At 38.4% G+C, this 24,853-nt stretch overlaps 1 protein-coding gene and 1 long non-coding RNA gene across 6 annotated transcripts in view; one reads left to right on the top strand and one right to left on the bottom strand.

Moving 5' to 3' along the window:
* Positions 1-1,143: 1,143 nt before the first annotated feature.
* Positions 1,144-24,853, top strand: stk33 (serine/threonine kinase 33). Of its 2 annotated transcripts, none has more exons than XM_074616832.1 (13): positions 1,144-1,245; positions 12,219-12,332; positions 12,876-12,989; positions 13,134-13,238; positions 13,396-13,534; positions 16,193-16,278; positions 16,968-17,055; positions 18,537-18,612; positions 18,728-18,840; positions 18,999-19,084; positions 19,171-19,243; positions 19,879-20,036; positions 24,663-24,853. In XM_074616832.1, exons 2-13 carry the CDS (start codon positions 12,219-12,221, stop codon positions 24,753-24,755), a joined length of 1,245 nt encoding a protein of 414 aa, XP_074472933.1. In that variant the 5' UTR covers positions 1,144-1,245; the 3' UTR covers positions 24,756-24,853. The 2 variants fall into 2 exon arrangements, with proteins under 2 accessions (XP_074472933.1, XP_074472924.1); XM_074616823.1 differs by lacking the exon at positions 24,663-24,853 and adding an exon at positions 22,090-22,860.
* Positions 18,808-24,853, bottom strand: part of LOC141756885 (uncharacterized) — a 219,437-nt gene continuing 213,391 nt past the window's right edge. For all 4 annotated transcript variants that reach the window (XR_012591540.1, XR_012591541.1, XR_012591539.1 and 1 more), the window contains one exon: positions 18,808-19,227. This is a non-coding gene — a long non-coding RNA (uncharacterized LOC141756885). The remainder of the gene's footprint in view (positions 19,228-24,853) is intronic.

The raw sequence follows: 24,853 nt of genomic DNA, 5'->3' as shown, positions 1-24,853 counted from the left end.
GACTTTAATTAAAATATGGTTTTCTATGGTGCAGTTAAATGTCATGCCAAGATTAAAATCCAGGCTGCCCAAATAAGAGTTATGGTTGAAGATCTACAGAGCCCCCTTCTACTAATCACTTTAAATTGCATGCAAACAGCTCAATTTTAACCTAAATGGAGCTGGACTAGATCAGATAAAACTGTTTTTCAGTAGGTTAGCGAGCTGAGTTAACCCTCTGAGACCCACAGACCCGTTTTTGTCTTTTTTAGGGGGGTACTGGGGGGTCTTTAGGGGGAGATAGCAGGTCAACAGTACATGTCACATATAAGTGGCGTACATCATCTGAAAGCTGGGAACCTGAAGATTAATGTAAGGTGCTCAGCACTGTGTGTCAAGTTGTTCTAGTCACAAATCAGAAATAAACATCATATAATTAATTAACTAATCAATTAATGAAAATACATTGTAAAAGTGTATAAGGGTTTAGAACATGATGATAGAAGTATATGATGGTCATTCCCATGCTGTATTATGTCTCATAAGCTGCTGCAGCAATTTTTGGGTTGATACCATTTGTTACACAGATTTGGTGCTAAATTTAACCATTTTTTACCACTCAAGAATTGATAGAAATGATCAAAAATCCCTCCAAAATACCACATTAAGACACCAAGACCTTGAGGAACACCATCTATCCATCTATCTACATTTATGATGTAATTTAGATTTGTTTAAAATCATTTTCTCTATATTCAATTGGTAATCTGGTGATCTTCACAGTTGATGAAACTACAAAACACTTAAAAATGTTGACTTTATCTTAGGTTATCTTTATCTTATTTCTGAACAGATAACTGTGAATTGAATTGTTCCAAAATTGAATTGTAAAGAATTAACACATTACAACTCAGACAAAACACTCACAGTTGTGTCCACTAGATGGAGACTAAGGACCAATAAAAATCCAGGGAGGGAGCCACAGAGGAAAAAACTGGTTCAACTATTCTTATATAAGAGGATGTATGGTTTATTGTACATAAAGCCAGTGAGAGGTTTAGTCTATGTTAAAGTCATGTCACACATGAGCCAGCAGGGGGCGCTGCAAGCCACGGTAATGATAGAAAAGCGAACATTCATTCATCGGAGGAGTTTTGTCCCTCTTCGCTCTCCCTCCTCACTCACTCACCTAAATAAAGTTAGTGCAGACCAACAACCTCCTCATGACAACAACCACCTGCTGATGAAAAACACCCACTCCGAGAGGTAACACACTCTAGTTCAATCTTCTAACAGGAGCTCTCAGTTTTATAACAGACGTATAATCACACTTGTTGCATCTGTATCGTGTTTTTAGACGTTTTTAACCCGTCAGCTTGTGACACTTTATGTGTGGTTGCCATGACGACGTGTGTTATGCTATGGGGGATGTAACTTCTACATCTGTGAGCTAGTTCACCTAAAAATGACTCTTCAAGCTTAACTAATATTGTTGTAACGTTACAATATGGTGGACAGCAGAGTAGCAGTACGTGTATTAAAATATCCCAGTTTTTTTTGTTCTTAATAGGCGTTAATTACCTATCTGTAACATCATTAGGCTGCTAATTAGCTATTAATTAGCTGGCTATCCTCTTGGGAACCGAGGAGACAAAGTGTCTTCCACTTTCATCTTTTTGTGGTTTCCTTAATATTTAGGGTTTAAAAAAAATCTTACAATTTAGACTTTTTCAATTTTATTTTTATTTTTAATTTGACAGCATGTCCACTGTAGTGGACCACAGGAACATTTTACTGTTAAAAGCCAATTTAGAAGATACAAAAAATGTACAGATTATGGCTGTAGAGTGATATTAAACCAAAAATACATTAAACTTGATTGAAAAAACTAAAAAATATATCATTCTGGATTCATGGTAACACCATCCATCCATCCATCTGCAACCGCTTATCCCGTTAGGGGTCGCGGGGGGGCTGGAGCCGATCCCAGCCGACATTGGGCGAAGGCAGGGTACACCCTGGACAGGTCGCCAGTCACACAAACTAGAAATTATATTTACAGTAAATGGGTACTTCCATGTAATGTAACACCCATATTGCACACATATTGCTATGTATCATTGACATGTATCAGTGATCATTGAGGTCTGAAGATTTCCCAAGCAGAAATACAATTTGCCTCAAGAATGCAAAGTCTGTGCTTATGAGTATGGTAAACAAGAGACCATAACACTGGAATTGTCCCAATGATGCACTACTACCTGACTGTATTTAAGTGATGGTTTGGGTATTTTGAAGTAGAACTGTAGGAGGTATTCTCCATAGTCAGTGTATTACCTGGCGGTCGGCCCGTCCCCAGTTTGGAGAAACAGATTGGAGTTACCACTCGGAAGCAAAGCAATGAACTGTCAGGCCGTTCTCATTCCCAGGGCGTCAAATACCAAGGCCTTGCCACAGCCGTCAGCGTGTGGTACCGCCCCAAAAGGCGCCCTTTAGTGCCGGACGCACAGGGTGTTCCATTAACTACAATGTTAACCCATCCGCTGCAACAGTAAATGCTCCAAGAAGTGGAGTGGAGGTGGATGGGTCCAACAAACACAAGGCTTTCATCCAGGAGACCGCTGTTCGTGTCCCGTGCGTCATGTAACAATCAGCTTTTCATTTGTGTCCCATGTTCATGTGTAACGTTCAGTCTCATTTTCACTGTACAAACATAGTAGTTTTAAACCCAACCATGTAGTTATTTCCTAAACCTAACTTTAGTGGTTTTGATGCCTAATCCTAAAGTGATGCCAAGGGTAACTATAGAGGTCTTGATGCCGAAAATAAAGTGATGCCAAGGGGCGTGACAAAGCGGCGGCATGCGACGAGTAAAGAATCTGGTAAAGAATCCTCTCTGCTTCAGTTCTGTCTCCTACAACAATGTGGAGTCATTAAGTACATTAAGATGGTCTTGGTGTCCACTACAATTGACATTCATAAAAGGGCTATTATTTCAAAAGACAAATCATATAACTGCTTTAAGAACTAAATATATCATTCCTGACATGTTAATAAACAAGAAAATATATGAATATCATAGTAAAAAAAACAATAGATAAACAATAGATAAACAATATTTGATTTACCTCTCCTCTTTCCATGAAATGTGCTTTCACCTATGACGTCTATTTTAGATAAAAAAAAGAGGAAGTTCCCAACGTCTCAGCCTATCACATGACATATCACTGGAAAGCCCAGAATGTCCTCTTTAAAATACACCAGGGGTTGATAGAGTAGCTCAAAAGAGTAAAAGGGGATGCATGTGGACAAAATGTCCACTACAGAAGACACAAGTCAATGGGCTGGGTCTCAGGTAATTGAAGGCTCGGAAGCTAATTAACGCTAACTGCAAACATATCTGGAACATTTCAGAGCACGGAAATACCTTCACTTGATCCATATAGGTTAACTAACTAATCTAATTAGTTTAAGTTACTGCTAGCGTAGCTGGAGCAGTCGATTATGTTAATATGACTAAACGCTTCAAGCACTGAAAAACGTTAGCTGTTACCTCACCCCCGATTAGAAAAAGGTACTCATTTTTTAATTTTTGTGTCAGTTAAAGCCTCATCATTTGATCTTAAAGGTTATGTTGTCCTGCATCTTTTGTTCTAACTCGTTAAAAACACATTTTTCTAGTGAGGAGCGTCACAACGTTATCAGCTTGGCAGTTGGACAATGAATGATTTATAACTGCAGGTGTAAGACATCTGTTTATTCTGATATGAATGTGCTGAGTTCTCTCTCTGGGTTGTCATTGAAATGAATTTGATTTTGTTCTTGTTTCTGCTATGGCCTACATTTTTTCTAGATGTATGCCCTCCTAGCTTCCCAAGGCTGAGCCCAGCAAGGGCAGAGATTAGCCTTAACCAGGATTAAACCAATGAGAAAATTTGAATTTGTTGGCCCTTATCTTCCAGCAACATGTGGAGTGCTCTGAGCAAATGGCAAGAATTTGATCTTCCTTTTGGCAAAGCATGTTTTTCTTGCCAATAGACTTATCAAACATGACCATTGGAGACAGAAAGAATTCCTGGAGCAGCCTTTAAATGATTTGTTTACAGGGACACTACACTTGTTTGCTGTGTGTAGAAATAGCAACTTAAAGAACCGCCTTTTTGTCAGCCCTGTAGTTAGGGTGACCGGATCCCAACAAACCAAATGTGGGACAGAGAGTATGTTTGTGTGGGACAATGTGGGAAACGTTACCAAGGCTGAGAGGTAGTCTTCAATTTTGATATAATGTCTATCTAACTTAAATAATAAACATTTCTATTCTGCCCCTTAGCTCGTAACATCTTACGCTTTGCCCGAATGCATCCATAGATCGGCGCATCTCTTTTTGAGCCTCACGTTTTGTTGTGAGACTCACATGAACTGTGTAGCTTCATGTCGTATCTCCCCCCCCCCCCCCCCCCCCCCCCCCCCCCTTGTGTGAAATTGAAAAATAACTGTCAAATTTCACCAACTCTGAGAATCGCCTTCCACCGGCTTATAAATACTTATAAGTAGTTTCACAGTCTTTTTTTGTAGCTGCACTTCCTTTTCTTTGTGGTAGTTTCCATCATCTTCCGCCTAAATCTGCATAGCTTGTGACTTTGCGGTGACTCGCAGTTTTCTCTGTTGGGCATAGCGTAGCAAAGACGGTGAAATGTCAACCTGCACTTGACCCACGTGTGCGCAGTTTGACAGCAAACACAGCGCCGTGATGACAGCCTTCCCTGCTTTCTTCACAGCCATTGGATAAAAGTCAGATTTTAAAAAACGTCAATCTTGTAGTGGTTTGACTTTTGTAAACTAGAGCCAATGAAAATGTGGGACATCGTCTCAAAATGTGGGACAAGGATACAAATGCTGTGCAATTTTTTTAAACTTCACCTCATTGTATTAAATGACCTGTTGTGACCTCTAGGATAATCACAGCCTCATGAAACTTTACAACCACAAACTAAAGACCCAGGACATTCAGAGGATGGATGGCTTTCCTAGATATATTGACAATAAGGGGGTTTCTGAGCAGTTTCCAGAACAGAAGTGCTCGCCATTTAATTGCCAAAAAATGCAATTCTTGCAGAAATCTCTAAATGTCAAAAGTTTTTGAAACCAAATCACAGCATGGCTTTTTCTATGATGTTCCTCATGGTCTTGGTGTCTTAATCGATATTTTGGAGGGATTATTTATCATTTTTATCAATTCTTGATTTTTAAAAATATTTACCACCAAATCTGTGTAACAAATGGTATCAACCCAAAAATGCAATTTATTAGAAATAATACAGCATTGGAATGACCATCATATACTTCTATCATCATGTTCTAAACGCTTACACACTTTAACAATTTATTTGTAATTAATTAATTAATTAATTAATCAATGAATTAATTATTAATTAATGATTATTTCTGATTTATGACTACAACAGCGTGACACACAGTGCTGAGCTGCACCTCAAATTAATCTTCAGGTTCCCAGCTTTCAGATGATGAAATGCCATATCACCCTAAAGACCCCCTGTACTCCCCTAAAAAAAACAAAAACGGGTCTATTGTGGGTCTCAGGGGGTTAATGACTTAACGTTGATGTGTTCTTTTTGGTATATTCCATTTAGACCACAAGCTTTGATAATCTCTCTGCATAATATTAGGAGTCACCTCATAACTTAGTGAAGTAGATGGGCTCTATATTTGCATTCTAAACATGCAATTTCTTGCCTCATCAGGTAATGTAATTCCACGCTTCATTAGGACTGTGAAGTTTATCATTTGTCATCAAAGCCAAGCTGTCAATAAATGATTAAGTTTCACATGAGAAAAATGTAATATTTGGGCTCAAGCAAAACGGATAGCAGTGTACATTTTAATTGCAGTAAGTAAGACTCTGTTTTTGTTTGATTTTCAGGCTGTATTTTAGCGTCTGCTTGTTACAGCCTGAGGCAGCATCATTAGAAGCTGCTTAAGCCTAATTTATTCTGCTATTTATTCCATTAAAGAAAGCAAAGGCCCTGTACAATGCAATCATTTAAATGTGCAATATCCTGATGGTCTGGTTGAGATTGAAAAGTGGTAACTGTTCTGACACTGTGGTTTCAGCAGCATACAGTATGTCATTTCTTTCTGGGATACACCACTGCTGACTTTGGTATGATGCAGTTACTCTATTGGAGAATGCCAATCATAAATGTCATTATGGCTGCAAATAGTGATTATTTCCATCATTGATTAATGTGTTGATTAATTTTACAATCAAACAATTAACCGTTTAGCCTCTAAAATGTCAGAAAATAGTGATAAATATCTTATCATTTGCCACAGCCACAGGTGATATCTTCATATATCTTGTTTGGTCAGAACAGTCCAACAATTTCTATATTTATAAACAGTGAAATTCAGAAAATATTCACATTTGAAAAGCTGACATCAAAATATGTTTTTCTTGATAAATGTCAGAATAGATTTATTAGCGGTCACTTCACTTTAATGATCACATGACCAAAGTCAATGGAATTTGTTTTCTGTACAGCATGGTGACAAGACTCAGTTCACAGTATAGAGTGGTGCAGGAATGAGTCCTCAAACCCAGAAATTAGTTGGAAATTTAGGACTTCTGGTTGCCTCGTCTGGAAGTCAATGGGATTTTTGAATGGGCTTTTAGTTAGATGCCTGAAATAAGGTCTGTGGTTAACACAAGCTGAAGAGATTTTAACGTTTTATTCTACGATATAAAATACACATTTTGGAGTTTTAAGTTTTCAATCGTAGTCAAATATATTTTAAAATCAGTATCTTTAAAAGTATAAAAGGAAGGTATTCTTTTCAGCCATATCATTTTATGGATATATTATTTCGCTAATTATGTAAATTTCATCTGCCGAAAAACTGGGAATGCGACTTGTTGTATTTTGTTCATAGGCTAACGTTAACTTTTACTTCTGATGATTGCATTCACAATTCAAAAATCAGAAAAATGGTGTTCATTTGTGAAGATTATCTTGCTGAACAAATCGTGTAAGTATTTTAAACGTTTGTTTTCCACAGAGTTTATTTTCTGCCATAATCCAAAACCAAATGGAAAAATCCCATTGTTTTTTTTGTCGAGGGAACCAGGGCGATGCTAACTTCCTGGTTGGCCTACAAAATTACGGCATCCCTGGAGCACTCTACATGTATTTTCTACATTGCACAAGGGAGACTTCATACATTGACAACATATCATACAATAAATGATAATTACAGTATTACTGGGTAGGCAAAGAAAGGTGGATATTTAAGTACATGACGCAAAGATGCAGAGGTATATTTCAGAGTTAGGAGGCAGAGTTCTTATTGCAGATGGGAAAAGGTGTTCTTGAAATAAGATGTTTTGACCTATAGGGCACAAATTATTGATTCATTTAATGTTGATTATAGGGCTGCAACTAATGATTATTTTCGCTGTTGATTATTCTGTTGATTCATTTCTCAATTAATTGGTTCGTTGTTGGTCTATAAAATGTCAGAAAATGGTGAAAAATGTCGATCAGTGTTTCCCAAAGCCCAAGATGACGTCCTCAAATGTCTTGTTTTGTCACAACTCAGAGATATTCAGTTTACTGTCATAGAGGAGTAAAGAAACCAGAATCGATTATCATTAAAATAGTTAGCAATTAATTTAATAATAGACAACTAATCGATTAATCGCTGCAGCTCTAGTCGATTAACTCATTTATTAATTGACACATATTGTCAGCATCACTTGTGTTCCTCCGACAGATACCCCTTCCTACTTGCGGGTGCCTTTAAAACTGGTAGATCAGCAGCAGTATTACTGTATTTCTGTTTATACAACATTGTCAGGATTGTGTTAGTCCTGTTTAACAGTTTTATAGCGTGGGATGTAAAGAACACTGCAGCCTCTCGGGGCTAGTAGGAGTGTAACTGACATTAAGGGTGGGAGAAAGAGTAAATATACCTTGAGTTAATGAAAGACAAGCAGGTTTAAGGGAAGAAAAGTTACACAGGATCAGAGTCACCCTTTGTATGTCCGTGCTCTCTGGTCCAAAGTGACATTGTTCTTGTGTGCTAAGTTCTTAGACAGTATCCCCCCCACACACTCCCAGTCATTAGACACTATGTATATTTGTTCACTCAGTAGTGTAAATAAACACAAATTGCTGTCTGACAGAATGATGGAGAGACGAGGCAAGTATGGGCTTGACTTGTGATGAACCGTCGCCTCTGATTACTTCCTGCTGAAACTGGAGATGTAAAGGTGGACCACAGCCTGTGTTTCCATAGCGTTAGGGTGTGTGTACTGATGTTTGCTCATCTTTCAGCGTGTCCTTGTGCGAACAAAGACCATTGTTATTTGACATTGTTAATTTGTGCTGTCTAGTCGTTATTTGACGTTGTTAATAATCATATATTTATTCTTTGGTCAGTCCATCTATATAGAGGTGGAAAAAAGATCCAAACACAGAATTTGGTAATTCTTTAACTAATCAAGTCAACAAAAATGATAATAAGTAGTCTAGGCTTGGTCTTTCAAGGAGGTTTTGAAATGTCATGTTAGTACTACTGATGTACCAGGTACCTGGACCGAATTTAGGCTTAATGGAAGGCATTTTAGGTGGCACAGGGGCACAGTTGTTACCCATCACTGCTGAGAGGTTTTATTTCCAGCAATTTGGTCATGCAACAAACACAATTGGCCAAGTTGCTAGCCGGGAAAGAACTGTGTCCTTGTCACTGCGTTAGCGATTCTTGAATGTTGTTTGGGTCAGAGTGGTGGGATTTGGGAGGAAGAGCAGGAGCCTCTTACTGATGGGTTAAAACGATTGGTAGCTTTTCTCAGTTGCATTTACAATTTCCAAGATTTTTTTAACTTGACAGTTGAGGCTAGGGCTGCAACTAACGATTATTTTCATTGTAGGTTAATCTGTTGATTATTTTCTAGATTAGTTGTTTGGTCTATAAAATGTCAGAAAATGGTGAAAAATGTCAATCAGTGTTTCCCAAAGCCCAAGATGACGTCCTCAAATGTCCTGTTTGTCCACAACTCAAAGATATTGAGTTTACTGTCATAGAGGAGTAAAAAGAAACTTTTCCTTTTTTTCTTTAAAAATTGCTAAAACCGATTAATGGATTATCAGGAGTGGAGATTCATTTAATAGTTGAAAACTAATTGATTAATCGTTGCAGCTCTAGAGGCAGAGTTGATCAGGGTTCAAATGCAGTAATTCTTGGTTGCATTTGGACGCCAAGTCTGATCATTTCTGGGTTAATATTCTTCCTCCAGCCCTTCAAGTTCTCAGTTTGGGTTTGTGTTTGGGTGCAAACTGCAGTGTAAACATTTAAGTCATTAAGTAGGGATGCACCAATCTAACTTTTTCCGTCTCAGTATCGACTGATACCCAAAGCCCTGGTATCAGTCGATACCGAGTACCGATCCAATACCAGTGTTTAATTAATAAGCTGTATGCCTCACTGTGTGGAAGTGACTGGGATCATTCTTTTATGTGTAAGGTGACATCAGGCTTGACATAAACATTGCTTTCTTAACTTTGTACAACAAAATGTAACAAATAAACACATAGATATAAATTTACTGAATTGTTATATATTATTAAAATAATAATTTGTGCAACAGCAACTTGGTAAAAAATCTTAAAAAATGAACAGGAATTACAATTCAAGTGTAAATCTTTTTAATGCAGCAAAAAAATTGTCAAAACTTCAACAGGAATTAAGATTCCAGTCTATAATGTGTATAGTATATAAACATTGAATTTAATTTAATAGATCGGCCCCATTGTCAACACAGATACCTGATCCACCTATTTGGTGCATCCCTATCATAAAGTTAAAAAACAGAAAAGTAGGCTAAGTATTCTATTTTGTGTTTTGACCTGTAGTTTAGAAACAGGTCTAAAGGTTGCAGATAGACAACCCCAGGCTTAAAGCAACTTAAAACCTGTCTGATAGTGACCCCTTTTTTGAGGTCAGACTTCTCACCCTGACCTGACCTGATATCCAGTTTCCTTTGCATCTTGGATCTGGGGCGAAGGACCAGTCACCTCTGTCATGCACAAGACCCTCCTACTCCTCTAGTCACTTCAAGTCCCCAGTGATACACTCATCACATGCCTCTGTCTTCCACAAATGAGCTGTGATTGAGGTGATTGGAATTTCCAGAGGCTGTCACAATCGTTTTGATTGGAAAATAGACAGGAGATAATGGGAGAGACAGGCCTGTTATGAGAGCCCTGTCAGGGCTAAAATAATGCATCAGAGTGAAGAGGTTAAAGACACCGCTTCCTTGTTAATAATTAATTGCTGTGCATGTGGTGGATCCACTTCATCGCTCCCAGTCATCACTTGATAATTGCTTTACATTTAATTTGGCGTTAGAGACTGTTTTTCAAGCTGGGTAAATTGTGCTTAAAGTTAATATGGTCTCAGACTGAGACAGAAGTTTGGTCATAAACCAGTGATTAAAAAAATGACAAGTTAGACTAGACTAGGGGAAGTAAAGATTCAGAGATATTCTGTACACTAGTTCTTGAAGTGTAGACTTCTTGAATTAACTTCATGAGCTAATTTAAAAAGAATGTCTCCAATACTGGTAAAATAGCTTCAATTACAAGTACGTTGTTTTGTTTCTATTCAGTGTGACATAGTACAAACAGGTGACAAATTATACAGACAATGGTGTAACACAAAATATACAGACATTAACATATGATGTATGAAACAGGTGTTTTTTTATTGTGTTTGTTAGTGGGAGTATTGTAAGTGTTTGTGTGCATTTATGAAAGTGTGTTGTGTAAGTGTGTCATAGGCATGTGTAGGTATGTCTAGTTATTTATAAATAAATGATAATTGTAATAATGTTGATAACTACATAAATAATAATAAATGTAAGGAAAAGATAAAAGTAAATGGTAATGATAAAAAGATATTAATAAATACATTTTTAAATAAATAAAAGAATAAAAAAACAAATAACTACCTACTACTACTACTACTACTAATAATAATAAAAAGAGGGGGACTCCATTAGCCCTCTACAGTCGCTTTCTTCCCAGGAAACACCGAACCCCTTAATATTAATGACTCATTTACTTTATTTTTTCATTATTATAATCATTATTATTATTATTACAAATTAAAAGTATGTTGTTAATGTCTCAACGCAAGTAAATAAGTAAATAGTTATAATAGTATGCATATTTATAATATTTTTATTGTTCAACAAAGGACATTTCGGTAGAGACATTAAAATTATGACAATAGAATAGAAATATTTTTGTACGGCACTTTGTAAGTGGACATTTAACTGGTGTCATTATGGGAGTCGACTCGATTACAGTTAAATTTTTTTATTGCAAAATGGCGGAGTCGGAGGTCTGCTGCTGGGCGCTGGCGTTGCAGTGGAACGTATAATTGACTTTCACTTCTTAGCAATATACGTTCTTTGGGTTTGCCTCATTATGTCCTCCTAGCAGGGAGGAGCTGGACACTGGTAAAATAGTTTTGCAGTAATTGATATTGTATAATATGTGGTGTGCTTATTGGTAGATTGAGATGTCAGCAGTAACTTAGAGATCTTGTATTAATGGTCTGTTCATTATTCTGTGTGAATCTAGATGCTTGTTCGGTTTAGCTCACCCTATACTTGTGTACCTGGGCAGGTGGCAGGTTCCAGTTAGATCAGGCTGAGGATGTAAAATCCCATTCACTCGAGTAAGGGGGAGAGGAAAAGGGAGTTGGCAGCATGCTGTGAGGCTGCAGCTTTCTTTTGTTTGGTGTTCTTTTGATTTAGTGTTATTGAATTTCCCAGGTTTTATTTTTGCCCTCTGTGTCAGTAAACTTGTTGTTAATAAATAAAAAATGTTGTGCTCTACTCCTGCTAATCAACCTGGTTCTTCAACATCCCTTTTTAAAGTTTTCCAGTGCCAAACCACCTCATCTGCCCTTTACATGGGGTGGTGGCGCTACATCTACTGCTGACTTTTTATCTACCCCTGAACATCCTCTGTCCCCCATCCTGACCCTCTAAAAAAAAGTGGGCGGAATGGAAAGCGGCTAATAAACACTAGATTTTAAGAATTCCCTCTCCATGAGTGCCTTCACACCAACATTTTTCTGATAAAATAATTGATGTCAAAGAAATGCAGTTATTATTTGAAAATAATTTCTTGACTTCCTTCTTTCTCTAGATGACACAAGCCTATGTCCGTGGATTAGGCATGAACATGATGTCCCTGCGGACCAGCATCACACTGGAGAGGAATGTGCCTTTAATACGCCTGGAGAATGATGCTGACCTGAGGGTATGGAGAGCTTCTTTACATGATCCCACTACAGTCCTGTGTTGTGCTATGGGGCCACCACTGAAGAAGCCACACATATTCACTGGTGACCTCTATAGTGCACTCTTATCTGCACTAGAAGAGGATCAAACTTCACTTTGCTGCTGTATAGCCCCCCTTCATTGGGGAATTTGACTGCTCCCTTTGCCAAATCCGAAGCAGCCAGTGCTCAGCCTTGCATGCACACAGATAATGATCAAGTTAATTAGACCTGAGATTGAACGAACTGCAGCAGCAACTTAATCATTTGTAACTTGATTAGAAATACTATATTCTGCTCCTCCAGAGACCTGAAAATGTTCAGCTTTTTTCAGAGAGCTTGAAATTAGGATGTACTTTGGAATTCAGGTCTTGAGTTAAGACATAATGTTTTTGTAATCCAAAACAGTGAAATGATCTTAAAGTCTGAAACACAAGCTCAAGGGAAATCCTCTGCTGTCTCTGACTGACAGTGAGCAGGTGTAGATTGCAAATGTATTAATGTTTTCTTTCTTATCCCCATAGGAAATCTATGAATTTGGAAGGAAATTGGGTCAAGGTAGCTTTGGAGTTGTTTATGAAGCCACCCACATTGAGACACAGACGAAATGGGCTATTAAGGAGGTTTGCAGACCAGCGGTGAGTGCTCTGGGACGCCTGTTTTTTAATGTGATTTAAAAAGTTGCACTAATAGAGAGTTTAATGTTTGGAGAAAGAAACAAATTGCAGAGACCACACTGAAACTCCATCAGCGATCAATGATTTGACTTTCTGTCACTTCAGGCAGGAAGTTCGAAAGCCCAGATGCTGGGGCATGAAATAAACATTCTCAAACAAGTGAACCATGCTCACATAATATGTCTCCAGGAAGTCTACCACACGGCTAAGGTGAGCATTTCTAACCTTTAAGACTAATCGAGAGTGGGTTATGTATAATGCGTGTGACATATCATAATCTATTACTGTGTGTCTCTGCATAAATGTTACTTATAAGCACACAAAAATTGGTTATATGGTAAGATGCATTTTCTCTTCTTGTTTCCAGATGACTTATTTGGTTACTGAGCTGTGCGTTGGAGGTGAACTGAAGCAGCTGTTGCAGCGGAAAAAGTTCCTTACAGAGGACGAGACGAGGCATATCATCTGTAGCTTAGCTGACGCCGTCGTCTACCTTCACAAAAGAGGTAATGTCATTCTACAGATTGATATTTTGATAGTGTTACAAATCATCTTTTAACGCTGGCTAAAAAAATCAAGTTGTTGATGACCTCCAGTGATTGGAGTCCTCATGTTGCAAAATCACTGATAGGGGTGTTTGCAGGTGTGACAACACCCTGGTGTGGTTACTAGTGCAACAGACATGAAACTTAGAACCAGAAGACAAGTGAAACAAAGCTATTTAGCTTGTTGCTAAGTTACTTCATATTCTTACAGTAATTAGACTCTAGTGTGGAACAAGTAGTCTTGGATTATGTTTCAGGCACCTCATGCCTGGTTCAGACTGTGTTTTGAATAAAGTGTGCTTCAGTTAAAGGGAAAATTTGTGTGCGTGACATTGATTGAGGAAGTTGAGTCCTCCTTCTCGCAGTGCCTTCATGTACCAGGATACATAGCGCGCAAGCTGCTAAACTTGCTCCTAAACTTATGCAGGTAATAAATATGAAAACATGGAGGCTCCCTAGTCCGAACCAGCATGAACCAAGACGGCAACAACTCTTTATTATTTTACACATTATCGATGGCAGCACATTACAGTTCCACTCCTTCCGTTTTTTCCTTTCATAATAAAAGCCCAACCTAAATTCACTCAGCATTTCGCCAAGAGGCAACTCAACAAATTAACTTACAATAGCGTTCGGTGACAAAAATACTCACTGAATGGTTATCTGCTCTTTCGGCCCTGCTGGTCTTAGTCGTATTTTTTGGTTTATCTTTGAGATCCTGAAGAAGTTCTCCAGCACACACTCTCGGGGTTGGCGTCTGCGACAGCATCCATCAAAAACTGCCCACGCTGACATTCATTGCAGCAGAATGACTGTTTCTGTTGGCATCGGAGTGCAATTTGAGCAAAGGCACCACCAGTTGGTGTCAGAGCCTCATGTTCTGGAGGGTCCCCGCTGGTTATTTCCTCCCTGCTGCATGTACACTGTAAAAATCCTCGTCCATAACACCTTCTGCACTCATATTTTGGGATGCCATTTTCGCTGTTGGAAACTTAACTAGTTTGCAATACAAGCGAAGAGAACAAGGACGTTCCGTTTTTGAGCAGCACCTAGAGCACGCCCCCTGGCTACCCAGAGAAATTCAAGCTGGAATAGCTCTGGATGTTCTCTGGGGCGCAGCTGCAAAATCTGTAGTTCTCCTTGCATCCAACTACGTCACGTCAAATGATGGCTCTGAATGTAGTAAGAACAACAGATTTTGCAGCTGCGCCTCAGAGTTCTAGACACAGAGAACATCGGCAACAACTGCAGGCGCTTTTCACACTATATCCCTAACTCGGATAGATAGAGATAAGGTTGAAAATTGGTGAATCTTCCCTTTACGTTATAGTAGTTCCATGGTGCCATTATTGTGTTGTCCTCAATGACGTGAGATTCCTTGCCATTATGGCTTTATTATAGAAGTGTTGCTCATTTTGATAAGAGAGCAATAATAAAAAAAACTTCATAAATTTAATTTTACGTTTTTCATTTGGAAATGGTGTTTCCCCTTTTCATGGTGAAATCTGTGGTTAGAGGTAATTGAGGTTGTTGCCCGGCAATGAGGCGTCGTTACATGTGGTTAATTTACAACAAGCTGAGCAATACTGATTAATAGGTGTGTATTCACATGGAAAGTCCCGCTGTGCTGGTTTTCCTCACTCATGATACCAATGACAACGCGCTGGCGTTGAATTAGGTAGCCAGAACCCCTTATTGTCACATGACCAATCATAAGTTTAAATTTGTTTGGGTTTTCTCAGATTATCAAATTTTTGCTGTCCTTCGTCAGACTCCGCTGCTGTTTGTCACATTCAGCTGTTAGTCTTCGGAGCTATACTTAGGCTCAGCTGTGCTTTGAGCTTTAATGCTAACACATCCTGGTAACATGGTACATTTTGCATGTAACTAACACTGCAGATCCAATTGTTTTATGATTTCTCAGTATTATACTAAAATATAAGGCACCAGGAAGAAATGCAGAACTGATGAGTGTATTTTAAAATGTGTAATTGTTATTTACAGTATGTATACTTATTAAATAAATACATTTATAATATGAAATTGAGAGTTCAGCTGTCAGCAAGCAGTCAGAAGAACAGGTATCATTGAGCAAAAAATGTCTTAAATGAATGAAGGAAAAAAGAACCGTTTCAGGTGTTTGTTTTGTGCACACCAGTTGGTCTAACTTACCTTCCACACACCATCAACACTGTTGCGTTTTATAATTGGTTGCTTCAAACAGTGTGGTGAAAAGGACTGCCCAGGGCAAATTGTATTTTTCCTCCTGCCTTCTCTCACTCCACCAAGCTTTGTTAACGAGGCCCTTCAGCCTTGCCTACTGTAAGCAAGCTAAACACCGTGTTAGTGTGTGCGGAACATAGTTTATTCTGGTGACTGATATTAGCAAATCATGTTGCACTTAACTCTGATCACAGACTTTATTTTCTTCAGAGCCATGGTTGGCGTTAATGATTTATCCGGGAATCATTTTGGTATTTAATTGAGGAAAACTGCAGAGTTGTGTGATGCTTCTCAGTGGTTTGAATATTAATTACAACTCATTGTCACATACATTCCTGTTAAAACTATTCAAACCCAGTAAGTCTGTGTAAAAGTTTTCCTCCTTCCATCTTACAGACATAGTGCACCGGGACTTGAAACTTGAGAACATCCTTGTGAAGAATTATCTCGATGAGGATGATAACGGCAGGATCAATATCAAGGTAAGATGGTGACACAAAGTGTGAAACTTTCCATCACCGCTTCTTATCCATTCTCTGTCAGAGTACAAGCCTCTGATGGGCACTTTTTATTCGCCCACTATCGCCTCTATATTGAGTAAAGGCTTTAAATAATACCTCATTATGACAGACTCCCTCTGGTCTTCCTTTATAGTATACCTTTACAAAGAGAGACTCAACTGTATCTTTAAACAAATTACCAGCTGAGCACAGCATGTTGTGTGCACTGACAATGAGCCAGCCAAAGCAGATACCTGGTGTGCGAGTTAAAACAAGGCTAGACCACGGCGTAAACATCCCCGTCTCTCTCTGTTTTTCTCTCTTTGTCTCAAATAAACATACACAAACACCCACATACTGTACATGTTGTAAAAAAGTGTTTTCGTGGCACAGCATAAATGACTTTCATTTCACAAGAGTTGGTCTTCTCTCCTGGATTTGTTTTTGCTTTTGTAATAATGTGATACCTCTTTGCAAATATGTGGACCCGTACAGCCTGAACTGCTATGTTTGTATTTACGTAAATCCTCAAGGATCATTGTTTGTGCTCAAGCTCGAGCCTTGTTTTCCTGACAAAAGCACCTAACAAAGAATTCAATGTGGGTTCTGTCAGCACATCTAAATCATGTTTATTTGAATCACCTTTTTCTTATGTGCTTTTCTCTACCTAGGTGACAGATTTTGGATTATCGGTGAAGACAGGTGGTGTAGGGATTGAGAACCAAATGACGGAGGCCTGTGGGACTCTTATCTATATGGGTAAGACACCTATATCTCCTACAGCATGCAAGTAGGCCACAAGGATTGAGCTACTTGAATGAGTGGTGTAGCGGCTTTTGCAGTATCTTTTTAGTTCTACCACTTGAAGGTGCCAAAGTTGGAAATTTCTAAATTCCATACATCATGGTGTTAAGTTTGTAAGCAGTGAATGTGATTCTATTTTTGCATGTGGAATGTATCTGGTATATTTTCTATCTATTCTTATCATTATGTGAAGGTACCCTGCTGAGCTTTTGACCTATAGTCGTGCTATGGAGTGATGTTTTAATGAGCAGGTCCCTGTTTTGTTTGTATCTTGTGCTTTACTAGCAAACGCACATTACTGCTGAGTGTAGAGTGCAGTAATACAAATATGTAGTGCATGCAAGCTACAATATTACATGTCTTGTTATCACACTAGCTGCAACGCTAAATTGGACCAGTGATTATGTTTGAGGCAGCTAAACGATAGCTTCTTGCTAATGTCATTCATTCATTAGCCCCGTTTGGGACTAGCACTATCCATTGCACCCACGTAATTAATACAGTTTTATCTTGTACTGCAAATTTTCGCAACGAATATAATAAAAGGCATCAGGCCCAGAGTGCAAGGTTTCTTTGCGTGACGTTTGTAACGTAACGCATACGAAAAAGGCAAAGGCCTTATGCAAGTGTTTTTGTTTGAATTCACAACATTAACCACGTGTTTACTGCAACCGTAGTGGAGCATCATAGTTTGACGTGCTGGGCTACCCAGTGTGTTAGAAAGTGGCACCAAGAGGTCCTGACCAAATGTCAGTATGTCACGAGTTGGAATTAGAACAGGTTGGACAGACAAAAAGAAATATAAACATCTGGCAAGTACTCAAAACCGCCTCTGTTGTAGTTCCTCACAAGGTGAAAACAATACCAGCGTTGCTGTCGCAGCTAGTAAAGAAGACTCCTAGGCGATGTTAACATGGATATAAGCAATGCAGGTTTCAAAGTATTTTACAAATTGGCTTTGTTTTGTGAAGTTTTATGAGAACAGAAATGAATTCAACATGTTTGTACGGCCTCAAGGATACACTCTATGTTTTTGGTGAGAAACACTAAATCTGTACACTTTTACTTTGCATGCTGAAAAATTGTTGCATTAATTAAATACCAACTGACCTGTAAAACATTTTTAAATTTTTTGTGAAACCTGCATTGTTCCGACTTGCAGTCCCCTTCTTCTCCTCCTCCACTTTTATTGGTGCGTTGCTACTTTTTAATGCTCATTACTGCCACCAGCTGTGGATATGCATTACTGCCTTGTATATCACATCCTGTTCTTGTGCTGTGCGAGTGTGTCCTTGTGAGGATGCTGATAAACATTATACAAATAATATGTAAAACTAGTGGTCAAAACCGAATTTTAACTAGTAGTTTTAAGCCCTGAATTTTTCATATCTCAGAAAAAGAAAAGTCATACATTTGTGTTTGTGTGTGAATTTCAGCACCTGAAATGATGAGCGGTCGAGGTTACAGCCAGTGGTGTGACGTGTGGAGCATAGGAGTCGTTATGTATATGTTGTAAGTAGACACACATACTATATATACATATATATATATATATATATATGTATATATATATATATGTACTCATACATACTGTGAATACATGTGTCTGAGCTGTGTGTCCCTGCAGGCTGTGTGGGGAGTCTCCGTTTGTGTCCAAAACAAAGGCAAACCTACTTGAGGAGATTATGAATAAAGAAGTCAAATTTCCTCAAAACATCTGGGCCACAGTCAGTGATGCAGGTGACACTTAATAATTCAAAATTAGTAATTGTTTGTGATGTGGAGTGAAGGAATTTATTTTTTCATTGACAAGCAGTACAGGATGTTGCATACATGCAGTTTTACTGTCCAGATTTTTACTAACAAACTCAACAATTATCTCGGGTCTGTCTCAACAGCAAAAAATCTATTGACTTGCCTTCTGAAGGCGGACCCTGCCTACCGCATGTCTGCTAATCAGCTACTAGAAAACCCCTGGATTACAGTAAGGCAATGATTGTTCCAGCTGCATTCATAAACTTTACCAAATGAGTCACAGGAGGAGCTCTTATGGGGTGCTTTGTCCAACAGGGTGACACTAATGGGCCTGCTATGCCGTCCAATGTGCTGGAGATGATGCGCCTTCACCTGGAACAGGAAGAAAGTAAGACAATGATGAAGATTTAACATAATTATAATAAGTGAACCCTTCTCATGAGTAGATAACTTGAATAAACAATATTGTGCTTGCGATAATATACAACAAGTTGTTCTGGTGGGCGGTGCTTGGTATTTCCCCAACTGATCTCAACATGGTTGCCGGGTCACAAACGTTCTCATTTTACAGCTAAACAGTACTCAACAAGATGTTTCTGAAAACATTTGAGGTGAGAAATAGGCATTACAGTAATAGAATATTGAATCATATTTGATCTGCGCTGCCTAGTTTGACCGTTTGATCAGAGGATATAGTGACCGTTTTATAAAAATAACTTTTAAAAATTATATTTGCTCCATTTCTACCCACTGCTGCTTTAACAGATACCGGCCAGCCATTCAGAAACAATTTCTCTCACCAGGAATGGCTGTGCTGTACCCTGTACCATTGGATATGTCAGAGTTACCAAATAAGGTCAAATTAGTCAAGTCTACACAGTATTTGTAATATTTAATATTAGACATTTGATTATATTACATGTACTGAGGAACAGAGAAGCAGAGGAGGGACGGAGGGAGAGAGAGAGAGAGAGAGAGAGAGAGATACTTGATGTTGATGTTATTTTAAACTGTCCACTATAGAAACACAGACTCTGGAGAACTTGTCCCTCCCTTCCTCTGAGAGCACACTGGACCCATCCCCGCTCCCCAGGGTCGCTTCAACCGAATCAGACAGCAACTGCAGGAGCCACGCTAAGAGAAACAGCAGCTTCTGTACACCCTCCACATCCACCAAGCCGGTATGTCTGTTCAGCACAGCTCTACATTTTGACCTCACCTGCCTGTGTGTGTTTTTATTCAGGACGCTAACTTTTTATGACTCCCAAATGATTTCAGAGATGTCAAGTTTCTACTTATCTATTAAAGTACTGTTACGTCTGCTTACACATCACTTACCTCATGTGGTAATTAACTTGTTTTTAACTAAGACTGTCCCATTAAGTAGATCATTTAACACTTACAGCAAAACCGCTTTTTACAAACATGTTGACGTTTTTGGCCATTTGTAATTTTTTTGTCTACTTTAGTCTACTATTGTTGAAACATGGCGGACTCTGTGGAGAGTAAAATCGAGACTGTGTATCGTGATTTTTTAAAATGTATTAGTTATTTAGAAATCGATTTTTTTAATGCCAGAATTGATATATTTGCTTCATTTGAGTCTATGCGGAGGCAGAAGGAAGTTACCACTTTTATTGTTGTAGTCTGAGTAATGTAACGTGACGTTATATCAGTCCTGTATCCGTCAACCAAAACAAACCGCAGCTGGTCACAACTAGAAAGCAGAAAACAGTGGAGGGTCTGTGTGGACACAACCGGCACACTCACATTTTAAATCCCAAATGGTAAACACTACACATACAGTAAAGTATAGAAACACTTTGGGTTTCACACATTACCAGGAAAAGCAGAGCTAGACATCACGGCTAAAGCTGCACGCTAACTCTGTCATAGACAGGAAATGTTATCGTATTGCGGTGGTCCGTGGTCAAACCGGCCGACGCTACAACTGTAGCGCACCCATATACTGACATTTACGTTAAATACAGTCAAACAGAGCTGACCATGGATGTATAAAGAGAACGGAGTTGACAGGAAAGCTAGTGACGGACTTGGTGAAGTTAGTGGAAGTATACACGTGTGACTATGTCCGGTTTTCAAAATAAGGTGTTAACAAAGAGGATTGTATATACAAAATACATATATTGATATAAGATTGATTGGATTATGTTCACCAGAAGTATAAAACACGACATGCCCCTTATAAATTAAAAAGAAAATACAACTAATTTGTGACGGAAATATCTTTATTCTTTGATTTTTGGGTTTCTGGAAAAATTCAAGAAATAATGCCTGACAATAATTAATATTTGACTTCAGGACATCTCTGACTACATACATGCTGAAAATCAAACATTTTTATTGTATTAATTTAAATATCTTCCAAAGTAAACGTACCTAGAAGTGTATGACTCAACTGGTCTAGTGTTAAAAAAGTTAACAAAAATCACAATAAATTGTAATATTGAATCGCAATACTTAAAAATCGCAATACATATTGAACTGGGAGATAGGTGTATCGTCCCAGCCCTAGTGGAGAGGGGACCCGCTCCCTATGCAGATATAAATGGCTCATTCTAAGGTAACAACAACAACTCTTATTTTTATTATACACTAAAGAAAACATGGTTATAAATATTATATTCCATTTCTCCCAATAGATCCCCCTAATTGTTACACACTGGTCCTTTAAAGTAAACTACCATTCTATAGGTCAGCCCTTAGCTACTATATATATGGTTATAGAATCCAGGTATCGATCTCTCATCTTTCCCTTTGGATTATCCTTCTATCCTGAATGAAGACTAAAGAGAGCAGTGGAGGCCGGGTCCAACACAAAAACGGCTCTGAAACTCCGGGACCACCTCAAGACACCTCACAGATTTGTTGAACCTCCTACAACCTCAATTTAGTTTTGATTTATAGGTTTTAATGATATTTCCAGTAGCACTCAACATATCTTGTAGTTTTCAATTTTACAGGTTTCGATCTAAATTGAAAAACTAGAAATATCTACAGCTGTACATTTTGGACTTTAAACACAAGCTTTCTTATTTAACTGCCTTTGTGCTCTCATATTGCCATGCAAACTTCACATTAAATCACCACTAGATGGTGCCAGATTCACCTATTACAGAAGATGGTAATAAAGGTGTAGCGATGCAGCTGTTTTAAAATGGATGTGATAGTTAATTATGTTATGTAAGAAGAATTTAAATCTCATCCCTGCAGATTCATGCTGGTGTGAAACCCTTCAAAAAGCCGAGTGCAAACAAGCGCAGGTCTGTGGTCAAGAAGGATGTCAGTACAGGACAGAAACCAGCCTCAGACCACCAGAGACCTTCTACCTCCTGTAAATGTAGGACTGCCCAACGCAAACTCTAACACCAATACCCCTTCAGAGTATAACTAAAACACCAGCCATATCACTTGAGAAAGTGGGTGGACAAAACAGAGGCTGCATGCAAAAGAGAATCTATAAACTAGAAGGTGAACTTTCTTTTATATACATTTTATTTAATGTAATTCTGTTTATTCCATTCAATTCTGTGATTTAGCAGTGATGTGAATGAAACTGCTGTGAATGGTGGTGACCAGAAACTAAGCAGTGTCAAAAAAAGGGGCCTCATATGCAGGTGTGAAAATAGTACATGTAGTCCAAGACTACTGTAGCTGAGGGTCCAGCCTCAGCAGTGCCTCGTGCCAAAGGAAACGGCCCCCGGTCTGAGGTGTTCACCGGATGGGGCCAAACTGCTGGACAAATGCTTTCTGTTGCACAGCCAACTGTTTGAGAACATCATGCAGCCCAAATACAGACTCACACTTATTTATAATGGCCTAGAATGAGTTTGTCAGATATTACTGGTGGCATCTGATTGAAGGTTTTTATTATAAAGCAGCGACCTGGAGTTAGTCGAGTAAAGAGAGCTACCCAGGAGATTTGAGCACTGTACAGCTCATTCCTTAATAAAGCCTGTTATTTAGTAATTGACTTACTACCTAGCAGCGTGTAATGTCATCTCTTTATTTATATACACTGTGAATGTATGCCTTTTCCACATAGAAATGTTTAAATCATAATCTCATATGTAGTTAATTAAATTGGGGAAAAGAAAATCATTATTAGCTAGAGGTCAGGGATGTAATATTTATCAGAAATGTATGATTACAGGTTAATTTCTTTAATGCAACTTGCGATTTTTACGTTTTAGCGGGCTCAGTTTTAACACTAGAGTGAAGATACTGGTATCATGAAACTAGAAAATGTAAGGAATCAATTGATACATTGGTAAGTCAGCACACCGACACACTGACAGCTGCTGTTGCCTGTTGGGCTTGAGTTTGTCATGTTATGATTTGAGCATATTTTTAATGCTAAATGCAGTACCTGTGAGGGTTTCTGGACAGTATTTGTCATTGTTTTGTATCAATTGATTTCCCTGTTGGTAAGAGTATTAGATACTTGACAAATCTCCCTTTAAGGTACATTTTGAACAGATAAAAAATGTGCGATTAATCGCGATAAACTATGGACAATCATACGATTAATCACGATTAAATATTTTAATCAATTGACAGCCCTAGTTTGTATCTATCTCAAAGTATAATTAGCCTTAAAAAATGCATGCATTACTTTTAAAGATATACTGTCATGAAGTGATTGGACAAGTGGGTATTTTGACGAGAAGGTGCAGAGTCAGAAGGATTCATCCTTTGGGAAACATGAATGTTTGTACCCAAGTTCATGCAATCCATCAAATATTTGCTGAGATACTTATTAGTGCTGGGACGATTCACCCATCTCCCGACTCGATACTATCCCATTTCGATTTGTATTGCGATTTTTAAGTATTGCGATACTACAACTATTGTGATTCGATATTACGATGATACGGTGATTTGTTAATTTTTTTAACACTAGACCATGGGAAAAAGTTTAATCATACACTTCTAGGGACTTTTATTTTGAAAAAAATCTAAATTAAAACTTGGATTTTCAGCATGTATGTAGTCAGAGATGTCCTGAAGTCAAACATATCAGTCATTGTCAGGCATTATTTATTAATTTTTTTCCAGCAACCCACAAATCAATTGTTAACACCTTATTTTGAAAAGCGGACGCAGTCACAAGTGTATACTTCTGCTAACTTCGCCAGGTCCGTCGCTAGCTCTCCCGTCAGCTCCGTTCTCTGTATATATCCATGGTCAATTCCATCGGGGCCGTTTGAATGCATTTAACATAAATGTCAGTATGTGGGTGCTCTACAGTTATAGCGTTAGCTGATTTGACCACGGAGATACGAGTGATGGCTGGCTTTACCGCAATGCGATAACGTTTCGTGTCCATGACAGAGTTAGCATGCAGCTTTGGGCATGATGTCAGGCTCTGCTTTTCCTGCAATGTGTGAAACCCAAAGTGTTTCCATACTTTACTGTATGTGTAGTGTTTACCACTCTGTATTTAAAATGTGAGTGTGCAGGTCGTATCAATGCAAACTGCCGTTTTCTACTTTTTCGTTTTGGCTCACTGCAGCCGACTTGTTTGTTTTGGTTTTTGAAACGGATATGACGTCATGTTACTTAGATAACAATAAAAGTGGTAACTTCCTTCTACCTCCGCATAGACTCAGATGTAGCAAATATATTGATTCTGGCATTAAAAAAAAAAATTAAAAAAAATAAATCACGATACATAGGCGATTTTTTTTTTTTTCTATCCCTAATACTTGACTTGACTGTGTCATTCAATAATACAATAAATATACATATTTTTGCTTTTTTTCATCCACATATCTTGAGGTCAGAGGTCAAGGGGCCCTTTGAAAATGGACATGCCAGTTTTTCCTCACCAAAATTTAGCGCAAGTTTGGAGCGTCCTTCCCGACAAGCTAGTATGACATGGTTTGCACCAATGGGTTTCTAGTTTCATATGATGCCAGTATCTTCATTCTAGCTTTAAAACTGAGCCTGCTACAACCTAAAAATCGCATTAATA

This window comes from Sebastes fasciatus, chromosome 2, assembly GCF_043250625.1.
Source record: "Sebastes fasciatus isolate fSebFas1 chromosome 2, fSebFas1.pri, whole genome shotgun sequence".
NCBI classification, from domain to species: Eukaryota; Metazoa; Chordata; class Actinopteri; order Perciformes; family Sebastidae; genus Sebastes; species Sebastes fasciatus.
This window is presented reverse-complemented; position numbering and strand designations above follow the sequence as displayed.